Raw genomic sequence first — 14,537 nt, forward strand, 5'->3', positions numbered from 1 at the left:
AGCTATTATCTTGTCAATTTTCACCCATTTCTCTAAATCCATCTTTAGTGATTTTTCCTTATCAAACAAAGTAGGGTCATGCCCAGGAAGTCTCATTTGTTCTTGAGCCTCTTGTAAGTTGCTTCTGATGGTACTGATCCTCATATCTGTTGCATTATACTTTTCCTTATTAAGACGTTTCATTTTAGTCTTTACATTCTTTAGCTTTTGCCATATGCTTTTCAGAAAAACCTCGCTCATTGGTTCCCTCCAACCTTTTGCTACCTTATCCAGAAATTCTTGATGTTCAGTTAAATGGTTCAAAAATTTAAAAAGTCTGGCTCTTCTTCCTCGATGATTATCAAAGATAATACTTAAGGGAGAGTGGTCTGAGAACCCAGGATCAAGTACTTTCACTTCTAGATGAGGTAGTCTTATCATCCAATCCCCATTTACCACTGCTCTATCAATTTTGCCGTTTATGTGGTTGTTGGTCCATGTGTATTTCTTCCCACCGTCTTCAGTTCAGTTAATTCCGTTTCAAATAAAAAATCAGTAAAATCTATAGTTTCCTGTTCTTGAATCTCTGCACCATTTAGTCTGTCATCCATATGAATTACTGCATTATAATCACCCATTAAAAGCCACAGTCCTTATTGTAAATTTTCTAGTTCTTTCAGATCTATCCACAAATTTCTTCTGCCACCCACACTGTGCAGTCCATAGATTGCAGTGAAGTAGAAGTCAATAATCTGATATTTAACTTGTCCATGGATATATTGATTAATCTATAAAACTATGATCCCATAGAATCCAGATCCTCCATCTATCTGAATTATAATTGGCATGCCAACTCCAACTAGGAACTATCTTCTTTATTATTTTCTCTGCATTCTGCTCCATCACTCTATGCTCCACTATAACTATTATTTTTACTCTATTACTATGTATAAACACTTTAATATCCTTTTGTTTGTACAACTTATTCAAGTCCCTGACATTCCAAGTGATCAAACTTATTTAGAAATAGGAGGTGGTGCAAGACTCTTCACTCCTCCACTCTGACTACTTTGTCCTCTATCCTTTGTGTTTCCAGGATCATTCTGCATAGGACACCCTTTTTTCGTTAATGTACTAAATCCATTAGTAACCTTAAGCAGCTCTTGCCCAATATTTGGACTTTGACCATGCTTTGTTGCATTCTTGCCCATTGCCATCTGCCAATTATTTTCTTGCTCTATTGTCTTCACTGTAGGCAATACTTCTTTATCTTTTTGTGTCACCTTTGTTGGATTGTCAACAACCCTTTGAGGTACAATCTGATTGTTAGCTTTAGCATGCCACACTTGTATCTGTTTCTTAGGTTTCTCCCTCTTCTTGTGTGTGTGCATTTTCTGAATGGTTTCATTAGGACATACATGTCCAATTTGTAAACATTTATTGCAGTAATCAGGCTGCCAATCGTACCAAATTTCCTGATCAAAGACTTCCCCACTTGGATCCTTCACTTTGATAGATTGAGGGAGAGGCTTGGTCACATCCATCTCAACCAGAACTCTAGCGAAAGAAATTCTCTCTATCTTAGAAGTACACTAGTCAGCATATATAGGATTTCCCAATACACTACTGATTCGACTAAGCGACTTCATGCACCAACAGTTTAGAGGTAAGTTTGGGAACTGGATTCACAATGGTATTGTACTCAAAATTTCATCATTAAAATCAAAATTAGCCTCCCAAGCCTTGATTATTATTGGTCTATTGTTGAAAGTGTGTGGTCTAGAAAAAATTACCTCATTCCTATCTTCCATTGTGTTGAATTTGATAACAAAGTAGCCCTCGTTGTGGTAGTAGATCTTAGGTTTTGCCACAAAATTCCATTGAGCTTTGATGAATCTTTCTAAAGCTCCTATAGTAGGAGAGTCTCCTACCACATAAAGGATCACTGATGTCTTCCACTTCTCTGTCTCCTTATCCACATCTTCATTCCTCAATTGTACAATCTTTTCACCATCCTCAATAAGAGGAGCTATATATTTTAAATTCATACCCCTAGCAGCCAACCTATTGCTGGCAAATAGATTTGCCCACTTCTGCTCCTTTTCCTCTGTAGTTTGCATCACCAGTTTTCGATTAGCACCTGTATTCTCATTCAATTGACGGACCTCCTGTTCCTTCTCATTGCTCTTCCTTAGATTCATAGAACTAGTAGTTGTAGAATTAGGGACTGAAATTTGCTTATCCAAACTCTGCATATCGCCCTCCATCCGGTCCTCCCCCCCCCCCCCGACTCTCACATTTGTCTTCCCAACATTCATTGATGTATTGTTCTTAGTATTTGTCACTAAACCTGCTTCTCCAAACAAAGATTGGTGCTAATCGGTGGTGTCCTCATCGCATCTGGGCTCGAAATTTTCATATTAGGAACCCTAGTTTCCTCGGGCTCAACTTCGTCAATTTCCTCTGATATAGGCCTTCGATTGATCTTCTTCGTTTTCCAATCTGATAGATGAATTTTGTTTACTGCTTTCCCTTGGCCATTTCCGGCAGGAAGCGCACGTTAGAAGCACTCTATCGTGCGCCTTGATTCACTCTGTTAACAAGGAATCAGATTGTATACCAAATATTAGTGTTCGAGGATTTCAGATTTTTAGAAGCAGTCGGCGGATAAAAAGAATTTCAAGAGTAAAGGAGATCTATGCATATCGTGGTATTAACGCAACATTAGTTAAAGGTTTTCTTAATTAAAAAAAAAAAAGAAGAAGATGCAATCCAAAAGTAGAACAAAGAATGTTTCTTCCAAAATTCAAAGGTTTAATAGTCATAACAGCTTGAAGGGTAGAAATTTGATTTTCAATGAAGGGATATTTAAGAATTTACACCCACTACGACTCCTATTCTGCTAAATGATACAATTCGATAAATATACTACAAAAAAAAAAGATTTATTTATCTTAACACTCTCAAATTGATTAAAGACGATTCACCACAGCCATGAAACAAAAACTAAACATAAAATACCATAGTGGGATATAAAATATATAAAATTAAAATCTAAAAATGATATATCCGCCAAAACCATACCAGATATACCAACATGTAGCATAAATCCTAGAAACAGTAAAACAAAAACTAAGTAACCAAATTATTAACTAAAGCTTCAAATATCACATGATATCAAGCCAAAAACCAAACCAGTACAATGTCAATAAAGCAAAACGGTAGAGAAAACAATAGAGTTGTAGCTAGACACAGTTTAGGTTAGTTGTTAATTAAGGTGCTTTTATACATGTGCTTTTCTAATTTAAGTAGGATTTTATTTATTTGTTTCCTTGATTACGAAAGGAATGTTTTCCGATTTCATAGGAACGAATTTTTAATAGATGTGCTTTTAATAATTATACAAGGAAATAATTAAGTTTTCAAAGATTAATTATATAACTTTGAATGCACTCTTCAATTAATCTCTCATAATGGCACTGATTTTTCCTATTTAGTGCAATCGTCAATTCTACATCTCTTAGCATTTTCATAAACAAAAAGATTTAATAAGAATTTTCTAAATATTAGGACTTGTTATATAGTTCAAATAAGGAAAGAAAGTTTTAGTTGATTTCAACTTACTATATATTAGAAAAATAATCAAATGACTATTTTGTCTGTGTGAACTATATTTCTAAGAAGGTAAAAAAGACGAACAACATTTCGCTAAGGACCTTCATACTTTTAATATAGTACTAGTCATTATGTACGTGTGTTGCACGTAAAATGTTTAGTCAAAACTCTTATGTGAAAGAACAACTAACTAAATTTATCAATAAATTATTTTCAAGATGAAATGATCATTATAGAGTAATTGACGTGATAAAAATACGACAATCATTTTGAATCTAGAAATTAATGGTATTACATAAACAGAACACTTGAATTCAAAATGATATCGTCTTAACTTACAAAGATGATAAATTTACTTAAGTCTCATCTGCATTATTAGAACCACTTTATTGTCATGTAAAAGAAAGATATTCATAGAAACTTGCCCCTATATTTTTTCCTTTAAATTAGATTTTATATATTAAAAATTATTATTTAATGATTTTTATTAATTAATATTTTAAAATTAACTCAATTATTTGAATTATGTAGTAACTCATAATATTTAGGAACATAAAGTAGTTATAAAAGATATCTAACTTAATTTAGTTTTAACTTTATATGAACTAATATAAATTAAGATTTTAAAGGGTTGTAAGATTTTTTTACTTAACTTAAAATGTTATAAATGTTTTTAGAGCTTAATACTAAATTTTTCCTTTATATTTGTAAAAATTTAAGATCCCTAAATTAATTTTAAGAAAATCCCTTCTCCAAATAGAACTCAAAATTCTCACGTTCCAGAATTGTCGTACTGGATGGAAATTATGCATATAGACTCTTCCTTTTTCAATTACAATACATCGTGAGGAAGAATCTTGTACTAGAAACGATTTGGTTGAACTTCTTCGACAAGTTTCTCTCGTATATATTTATCTAAAACTTATTTGAATTCCATAAAAGAGTTCAATTTTGTCAATGGAACAATAGCTCAGACCTCAACTGCGCTTCAATGGTGATGAGGGTTTGACCTCTACGCCATGAGAGAGAGAGTGAAGCTCCCGCACTACAACATACTGCATCTGTAGCTACGAAATACATTGTAGCGAAATATGAAAAATTTCGTGGCTAAACACTTTAGCCACAATATTTTTTTCCGTAGCAAAATATAGCGTAGCTAAAAGTTAGCTACAAACTTTACATGATCCGTGGCTAAGGACTAATACTTATTGCCACAAATCTTTTTTATATTGTAGCTGTGATGGTAAAAAAATCTTGCCACAAAAAATATACTTGTAGCAAGTGGTTTTATTCTCTTGCCACGACAAATAAAATTTGTGGCTTTCTTCGTATTGTAGCCACAAGATTTTGTATTGTCGCAAGAGATATAATTTGTTTGCTACACAAGCTCAACTTTTGTGGCTAAATTTATAATTTACTCTCGTGGCAATAGTACTTGTGTTTAGCTATGAATTCCATAATTCCATAATTTGCCACGATCAGCTTTAGCTACAAGAATTTATATGTTGTAGCTAACAATCCATATTTTAGCATCAAATATATAAATTTTTAGGAAAATATTTTTTCTATTATTTTTAATAAATGATATACATTAGTAAGAATACATAATTAAAGGTTCAACAATATCATTCAAGATAAATTAAAATATTGATATACTCAAAATGTAACGGTATTCTTTTACAAGAGAAAGAATAATTTCATACAGATCCACAGTAAATAACTCTTTTACAACACGAATAATAAAGTTAAAAAAAAAAGGTAGCTAAAGTGAGACTGAATAGTGATGGTAACCTTTAGCGGCCAGTGAAGAAGTGAAAACCCAAAAGTGCTCCAATGTTTTTCTAATACCAGGTTTTGATGGCGAGTTAAGAGACATTAGTGGATTGTATTTGTACCAAATGCGTGAAAGAAATTGTTGTTCTTGTGGATATCAAGAAGACGGGCGCAGTAAATAAGATCTTATAGCACTCCATCGATTATCTCACCCGGTGACACCACCTCCTGATCCAGCAAGACGGCAATGTTACCCTCTTGATCTTGCAGGACTACCAACCTATATATACAAAAATGACATCCACACCATAAGGTTAGTACATTAACTAGTTGGGACTTGTCAATCACGTTTGAACATAACAACATTTCCTTTGGCAGGGTGAGATTTTGCTAGAAACAAAAATCCGCTTCTTTAAAACCTTAAGATTATTAATGCAATGTATATACCAAAAGACTGCAAACCGTTCAAAACATAAGCCTTATTTAGCTCTTCTTAGTTTGAAGTGCAACACTATAAGAAAATACTATCAATATCAAAAGTTGCATTTCTTCTTTGTATCTAATAACTAGGCATTTCCAACTCTAAGTCTTGTAAATCCTTATGTTTGTAACTGCCAAAAAATTATATTCTCATATTTCTCGACTCAAGGAAAAAGCACAAGCTAAACCAATTCAACATCACACTTGTTTCATAGCAACAAATAGTCCTAGAGTACTCTAAATAAAATATCAGAAGTCTTACAGATTTTAACAAGAATTTTGTAAACACTTCATCCTTCACTATGTAGTATATCCAATTGAATTTGTTTTGAGAAAGAGTGAATTATTATACATACCTCATGGTTATTAAACTTGTTTGTTTTTACATTGATGCCCATAACACAATTGCCTAAAAAGACAAAAAAAAAATCTTGTTAATTCTTTTACAAGATTTATAACAGATAACAAAAGAGAAAAGTACAAAGCAACAAGAATTAAAAAAACTTGTAGACTTTTTAAACTTCTTAAAGAATCTTCACCCCAATTTTGTAATGTTGCTTTGTTGTTTCAGTCCATGAACTATGGCTCCTCCCAAAATTACCACTTCAAAATCTTCAAATTTTCACTCACTATATATAAAAAATAGGACAGAATATTAAATTGCTGAATAATTCGCAAATTAAAACCAAAAATTCATGTCAAGTAGGTATGAGAAAATTAGCAAACCGTAAAATATAGAGATACGAGCTTACCTCTTCTGCTCAAGAATAGAAAAGCTATGGGGTTCTCTCTCACTCTTCTTCTTTGTCGTTCTCGCATTTTTTAGTCTAGCCATGGTTGAAGAAAGAATTGGAAAAGTGGGGAAGGAGATGTAGGGGTGGGATTGGCGGCGGAAAAGAATAGAATGTAGTTTAGGTTTTGGTGCTTTTGCTCTAGGCCAATTGCAATTAGTGTTCTTCGTTCCTTTACTTCGCCATGGGCAGAGCACTCATAAAACGCCCCTGGGCTTATATGTGGGGCTTAGTTCCGTGAGACTTACGCCTTGATCATCTGGGCTTATGCCCTGGACACGCCCAACGCCCAGCGCATTGGGCTCGCCTAATAAAATGTTATGCAATTGCATGTAACTAACCTTGTAAATCCTTACATTTTCTTAATAAATCGTTGACTATTCAAAGTTACTTTTTTCTTAATAATAAATTATTAAGTTGAGAGTATTTTATGTCATAATTAAAATAAATATTATTTTATGTTATCTACTAAGACTGCTATGATAGTAGATTTTAAATAAATCTTTCATTTAAAAGTATTTATTTATTAACTTTTATTATGTCTTTATTATATTAGTCCATAACTTTTTTTATAATTATTTTCCTAAATATTATTTTTTCATGTTTATGAGATACAATACTTATTAATTTAATAGCTCAGTATTAGCTAGTAAATATTTACAAATAATTAGTTATCATGATATAGTATGGTGAATTATGTGCCACTTTATTAACTTGTTGAAACTTAAAAATAAATTATGCTAGAGAATCATATTTAAATTGTGAATTATATTTTTATATAAATTCTCTTTCAACTAAAAAGCATATTAAATAAAACGGGTATTTTAAAAAAAATCAAATCATGATATCGAAATTGTTCCAAGATTCATTACTCCTTAAGAGATACATATAATATTTCACATTGAATACATTACTTTTGATGTTTGAGTTGTAACGACATTGCAGCTAATTTGCATATTATGGTGTATGTCATACCTTTTGTATTATTCTGTCACGACCCAATTAAGGATCGAGACCGGCGCTTAGGAACAAGTGCTCCCAAGTAAGCCTCATCGGTATTTTACAGAAAATCGGACAGAGTTTCCCCGATTTTAAGATTATCCAAACAAATTTTTCCTGTCTCAAATCAGCAACCAAACACCCTAATAGCAATTCAAACAATCGACAACTTATTAATTAACCAAAATAGTCTTCACCATTACTAATCAACCCACTAACAATCAGAAATACTAATTTATCTCCGACTTTGATAATAAAGAACGATACTCGACATAAGACTAATAGCAAAATAATACTCATGACACTAAAAGAATGACTATGGAGCGACTCTAAGAATTCAAAGAAAAGACCATAACAATTGATAAAAATCTCTGCCCACGCGAACAAGTGCGAGACTCACCAAGAATTCTCAACCTGTGCGCTCTAATTAACGAAATCCTCGTCTGCGTCAATTGTTGTCTCTGTAAAAAAATAGCGGGGAATAAGTCGCTAGCTCAGTGAGTAAGAACACTTAACCACAACCGTTTTTATTGGGGACAAGTCAGAAAACATGCTAGTATATCAAACAGAAAATAACATAAAAATGCCCTTTCAGAAACAATAAATAAATTTCAGTCTCGTCATGCTTTTCTTGTAGTATAATACAATTAATAGTTGAGTAATAAGCTCGGTAACCACTGTCTAATATCAATATTCACATTTGGGAGGTTTCAATGAACGGATCATGTAATCGGTATAACTGTGGACTTCTTCACAAGAAGTCAAATATAACAGTAGTCCCTATTCGAGGGAAATCGGTAACGGTATGCTAGTTCTACCTTCCCACTAGCGAGGGCTATAACGGTAATTTGTAATTATAAGGTGCACCAGGTCTAACGAACCCACCGTTAGCTACGGGATCCTTCAATATCTACTCTCATTTATACTTGTCTCTGCAATCCATATATACTCATAGAGAATATTTTAAAACAATATAGGGCATTTCAGTTCTTATCAAATCATATAATTTCTTTTCGATAACAGTAAATTCAGGTAACGGTAAAACAGATCTAGTGACAACGAAAATATTTAAAACAACGATAATATTCTCAAATAACTATTTTGGTATCATGTCGAGTAAAAGACTTGTCCCACATGCAACTTAAAATAATCGGTAACATATTCATGTTAAAAATCATGCAAGTTATGAAAACACAAATTGCGGTAAGATTACAACTCACAGTACTCGTGCCGAAATACCAAATGCTTCACCTCGAGCAATTCGTACAAATTCCTCCAATCAATCTATAATAACACAATACCAATCTCATGTTAATTTCCTTGTTTAGGCTAGTTCATAGCTAATTTAGAATACCCGACCCTCGAGGTTTCATATTTGACTCTTAATTCACCAAATTATATTTACCCACCTATGAGTAATTACTAATCTATCAACTCCAACATATTCATATATTTTATTAATCCAATTTCATAAAGTTCTATTGATTCTTTAGGAAGAAAATTCTCAAGTGTGAATGAACTAGTGTAATTTCTATTTCTCTGTAGAATCTCCCAATCACAAGAATCGAAATTAAAATCTACCAGAAAGAGAAGCTCAAGCAATACCCGTAAGACACAATTCGTGCTTAAGATTCCTCAACAGATTGCCAAAGATTAACAAAAATTTATACATATCTTTCCTTGTTTCACTGACTTTTGTCAATCTCCTTATTTAACTCTAACCATTAAAATATATTCTCAAATTTGTGAAATAAGTACCTGAAGATATAAATAAATAATGGATGGAAGTGGCTTCTTTTGCGGTACCAAGCTTTTTCCCAACTCACCTTCTATATTTGTTTTTGATTTTTTGGTTTAATTCTGACCCGTCCCTTGTTTTGTTTGCTTCTGTTTAGTTTTACGCAGCAGAACTGATTTTTGTTGCAAGAGAAAGGGACTTCGGCCCTTTCTTCCTTTTTCGTTTCGTTTAGCTAGTGTAGGGCTTGCCCTATTTAATCTTATTTGTAATTTTTTTCAGTAAATTACATAATTACTCTCTTTCTTTTAATGAGTATTATATATTCATAGTTGAATTATAATTTATAAGTATTTTAAACGAATTATTTGTTATAATTTTGCGATTTTAATGTAATTTTTAGAATTATTTTTATTTTATACTATATTAAAATTCTTGAAATTAGTAAAATTTAAAGATTCGTGGGACTTACGCCCCATGTCTCAGGGCTTACGCCTCGCCTCGTCAGAGGTAAAATGCCTCGCCTCACGCCCCTGCCTTTTAAAATATTGTTCTTGTGTATTGCTTTCTTTTATTTCTTAATTAATACATCTTAATTCAGTATAAATACAAAGAAATGTAAGTGCTAACAATTATAACTAAGAACACTACCTACGAAAATATAAAATGAATACATATATAATTTATGTTAAGTAACATAGAAAAAATAAATTATTTGCATAAAATAAAGATATTCTTAATTAATTTTTTCTTTAAAGTTTCTTTCATCCTATATGATATTGTTAGTAGTTTGTTATATACTCCTATTTTTATTATATTAGATTCATATTTTAGTGTTTAATTAGATTTATAAAAAAAAATTATGCTTATTCAAATTGAATAATTAGTGATCAATGTGAATAATTACAAGCACAAAGTTATACATTTACTGTATAACTACATACTTTTTTTAAAATTATATTAGAAAATCACAAGTACTACTTAGTTTGATATGAATTATTATATACTAATTAATTTTTTATACACTCATTTATCAAGCAATATTAAATTCTCAATTTTTTGAAAGACAAAATCCTCTTACTGTATATGAATTATATTAAATTCTTAATTCTTTGATTCAGTAATATAAATAATTTATTGTACAGTGTAGTTAGTACAATATTATAGTTGTTTAAATTTGATATAATTAGTCATGTACATAATTGAGGGATATAATTTAATTTTTTTAAATTATAATTAAAACTTATACAGTCAGATCTCTCTATAACAACATTCTTATACAACAAGCACTTACTTTAAAAGTCAAATTTTTCTCATAACCGATTTTTATATTATGTTATAATATGTATCCAGCATTCTAGAGGTACGAGGATCGATACCCCGCATCTCCATTGTTACTACTCCTTCGGGGTAGGGATAAGGTATGCATACACACTAACCTTCTCAGATCCCACTAGTGAGATTTTACTAAGTTGTTGTTGTTGTTGTTGTTGTTGTTATTGTTGTTGTTGATGATGTTGTTGTTGTTATTGTTGTTGTTGTTGTTGTTGTTGTTGTTGTTGTTGTTGTTGTTTCCTCTATAACAATGCTTCACTATAGCCACAAAAAAAATGGAACAAAAGATGTCGTTATAGAGAGGTTTGACTGTACATAAGATATACTTATTAAAAAAATTAAAATTTTAAATAAAAAGTTTTATATATTATTTATATAAAATTTAATATAGAAGATAAATATTTTTGTTGAAATTTTTTATTCAAATTGCTTAATAAGATATGCAACTATTAGTGAAAACTTTCTTATATTTTAAACATGTAAGTTATCTGTATTTTAGTTAATTATAAAATTCATATTATATATGAACAACTCAATTTTATTTTAGTTTAATTTTTATTCCGTTTAAATTCTATTTTAAGATTGAAAATGTTTTTCATTTTAATCTTTCTTATTTAGAAGTTAATTAATTCTTCAAGTTATACATATTGTTGTTTTTCCGAATTTTTATATGAAATTATTTTTTCATAACCGCATATATTTTTTAGATTAACTCTTGTCATGACTTTCATAGTCGAAGTAAAAGAATTCTTCTACAATTTTTTTTTATAGCTAATTTATTATAGTTAACATATTATTACTGCAATGATAACATTAATTGTATGAAAATATATATAGTTATGGTCAATTATGAAAGGTAATTGTCTACTATTCATTTTGTCATGACAAATAATTGGAACAATTAAGCTAACTATTTGTACGTTTTTTTAACTTGAAGCAAAAGTATTAACTGACTACAAGATTGTATTTTAACTAATTTAATGTGTCTGAAATGTTATTATTGCTACAAGAAGCTTCGAGTCATTGCAAAAACTTATGAATAGCTATAAAATTTCAGCACAATAATAAATATGTGGCTATATTATTTATGACAAATAATTATAGTTATTGAGCCGACTATTGCCACGATTTATTTAAAAATTGAAGCAAAATTATTTTCTCAACTACATCATTTTAATTTAAATAATTTATTGTGAATAAAAAATTTATTTTGCTATAGTAAGTTTCAGCCTGTGGCAAAAACTATTGATTAGCTATAAAAGTTTATCATAAGAAAATATTTGTGGCTATATTATTTTGTCATGACAAATAATTGTAGCTATTAAGCCAACAATTGCCATAATATTTTATAATTTGAAGCAAAAATATTTATTTAGCTACAATAATTTGTTTCAAAAAATTTATCGTGGCTAAAAGTATACTATTGCTACGGTAACTTTTAACCCATGGCAAAAATTTATGATTAGCTATGAAATTTTACTGCAGCAATAAGTTTGTAGCTGTTTAGGTAGTTATTGCCACGAAAATTTGTAATTATAGCAAAAATAATGAATTAGCTTTGTAAATTTAGTTTTGTGGATAAGAAATTTTAAGAATTTATAGATAGCCACAAAATTCTAATTTTTGTGGCTATTAGTGAGTAATAGCTACGAAATTTAGATTTGTAGCTTAGATTTCGTAGCTACAGATCATTTTGTTGTAGTGCCGGAATGTTAATTCACTAAACTAAAATCTGAGTGGGGAGCCCACTATATACAAGAATGAACGTGAAACTGACTAACTAAGACTAACTACAGTTGTCAACTAACTAACTGTTAACTACTCCACTAACTGACAACTAACTACTCCACTAATCAAGCTAATGATTAAGCTAAGTAAATAATTAATCTTAACACCCCCCCCCCCTTCAAGTTGGAAGTGTGGTGAACACATCCAACTTGCCTAATGTAGCACTGTGCTTGATGCCAGTCAAAGCTTTGGTCAGAATATCTGCTAGCTGATTGTATGTCCTGATGTGGTGGAGTGAAATCAAGCCTACTTGCAATTGATCATGCACAAAGTGGCAATCTACCTCTATGTGTTTGTTTTTTTCGTGGAAGACTGGATTCTTTGCAATGTGGAGTGCAGACTGACTATCACAAAATACTAAAATAGGCATGAAAAAAAGGACAGTCAGTTCTTCAAATAATCTTCTCAACCATATCAATTCCCACACTACTTTCCTCAGGGATCTATACTCTGCTTCTGCAGATGACAGAGATATAGTCTCTTGTTTCTTAGATTTTCAGCTGATAGGACTATTGTCTATAAGCACCAAATGACCTGTAATGGATCTCCTAAAGTCCGGACAGGCTGCCCAATCAGAATCGCAATAGGCTTTAACTGTGTGATCCGCATCTTTTGACATGAAAATCCCTAGAGTATGGTTATTTTTCAGATATCTGAGCAGATGAAATGATGCTTTCAAATAAGGTTCTGTGGGCTCTTGCATAAACTGACTCAAGTGTTGAACATTATATGCAATGTCCAACCTAGTATTAGTTAGAAAATTCAATTTACCTACCAGTTTTCTGTAATGGGTAAGATCCCGTAGGATTGTGCTTTCTCTGGCCTTCAGCTTTACAATGGGATCTAAGGGTGAAGAACAAGGGTTGTGATCTAAACAATTGTATTCTTTAAACAAGTTTAGCACAAATTTCATTTGAAATATAATAGCACCGTCTCTTTTGTACAGGACCTCCAATCCCAGGAAGTAGTACAACTGGCCCAGGTGTTTGATCTTGAATTGTTCGTGTAAGAAGACTTTGAGTTGTGCAATTTCCTGTTGATCAGTCCCAGTGAGAAATACATCATCCATATACATTGTAACATATATTGAGGATTCTCCATTTCTTTTGTAGAAGAGTGAGTAGTCATACATGGAATGTATATAGCCCTTTGAACACAATGCCTCAGTTAACTTTGCATACCATTGTCGACTAGCTTATTTTAAACCATAGAGAGATTTGTTCAGCTTACAAGCCAGTCCTGGTTTATCTACGACAAGTCCAGGTGGAACTTGCATATACACTTCCTCATTGAGATCCATGAAGGAAAGTATTATTCACATCTAACTGAGATATGGACCATCCTTTCCTAATTGCTGTAGCTATCAAGGCGCTTACTGTTGTCATCTTCACCACTGGTGAGAATATTTTTGTGTAATCAATTCCTGCCTGATGAGTGTAGCATTTGAAAACCAGTCTATCTTTGAACCTTTCAATACTACCATAAACTTTGTGCTTCACCTTGTAGACCCATTTTCAACTTATTGCTTGCTTCCCAGGTGCTAAAGTTACTAGGTCCCAGGTGTGATTGGAATATAATGCTTCAAACTCCTGTGTCATTACAGCTTGCCATGCTTTATCAATGGCTGCCTCCACATATGATGATGGTTCTCTGTCATGACAAACATTTCTCACAAGAATCTGACTGTTAGGGGTTAGTAGATCAGAGACAATGTGGTGATTCACAGAAAACAAGGCACTAAGAGAAACATGATTTGTTTTGAGGTTAGGAAGGGAATGTACATAGTCTTGCAAATAACCAGGTGGTTTATGAGTTCTTTGAGATTGCCTCAGTTGTAGAGGTTCTGCATAGGCTTGTTTAGTGTAATGTTATGGTGAATCAAGTAATGGAGAAATGGGTACTGTAGAAGGTGATGGGGAAGTAACATGTACAGGTGACATAGAACTAGATGTGCTATAAGGACTCCTTTGATCATTGAGAACTTCATACAGTTGTTGTGTAATGGTTGTGTTACCAGATGATTGTTCACATAGAGGCTCAAT

The 14,537-nt window shown here is 31.9% G+C and overlaps 1 protein-coding gene across 1 annotated transcript; it reads right to left on the bottom strand.

Annotated features, from left to right (window-relative positions):
* Positions 1-12,991: 12,991 nt before the first annotated feature.
* On the bottom strand, positions 12,992-13,570 carry LOC138871768 (uncharacterized mitochondrial protein AtMg00810-like). Its single transcript, XM_070149668.1, has one exon. It carries the CDS (start codon positions 13,568-13,570, stop codon positions 12,992-12,994), a length of 579 nt encoding a protein of 192 aa, XP_070005769.1.
* Positions 13,571-14,537: the final 967 nt, after the last annotated feature.

This window comes from Nicotiana sylvestris, chromosome 6 (genome assembly GCF_000393655.2).
Source record: "Nicotiana sylvestris chromosome 6, ASM39365v2, whole genome shotgun sequence".
NCBI lineage: Eukaryota > Viridiplantae > Streptophyta > Magnoliopsida > Solanales > Solanaceae > Nicotiana > Nicotiana sylvestris.

Bases quoted from the DNA above. Each gene is read 5' to 3' on its own strand.
- LOC138871768 (XM_070149668.1), bottom strand. From the start codon at position 13,570: ATGTATATGGATGATGTATTTCTCACTGGGACTGATCAACAGGAAATT.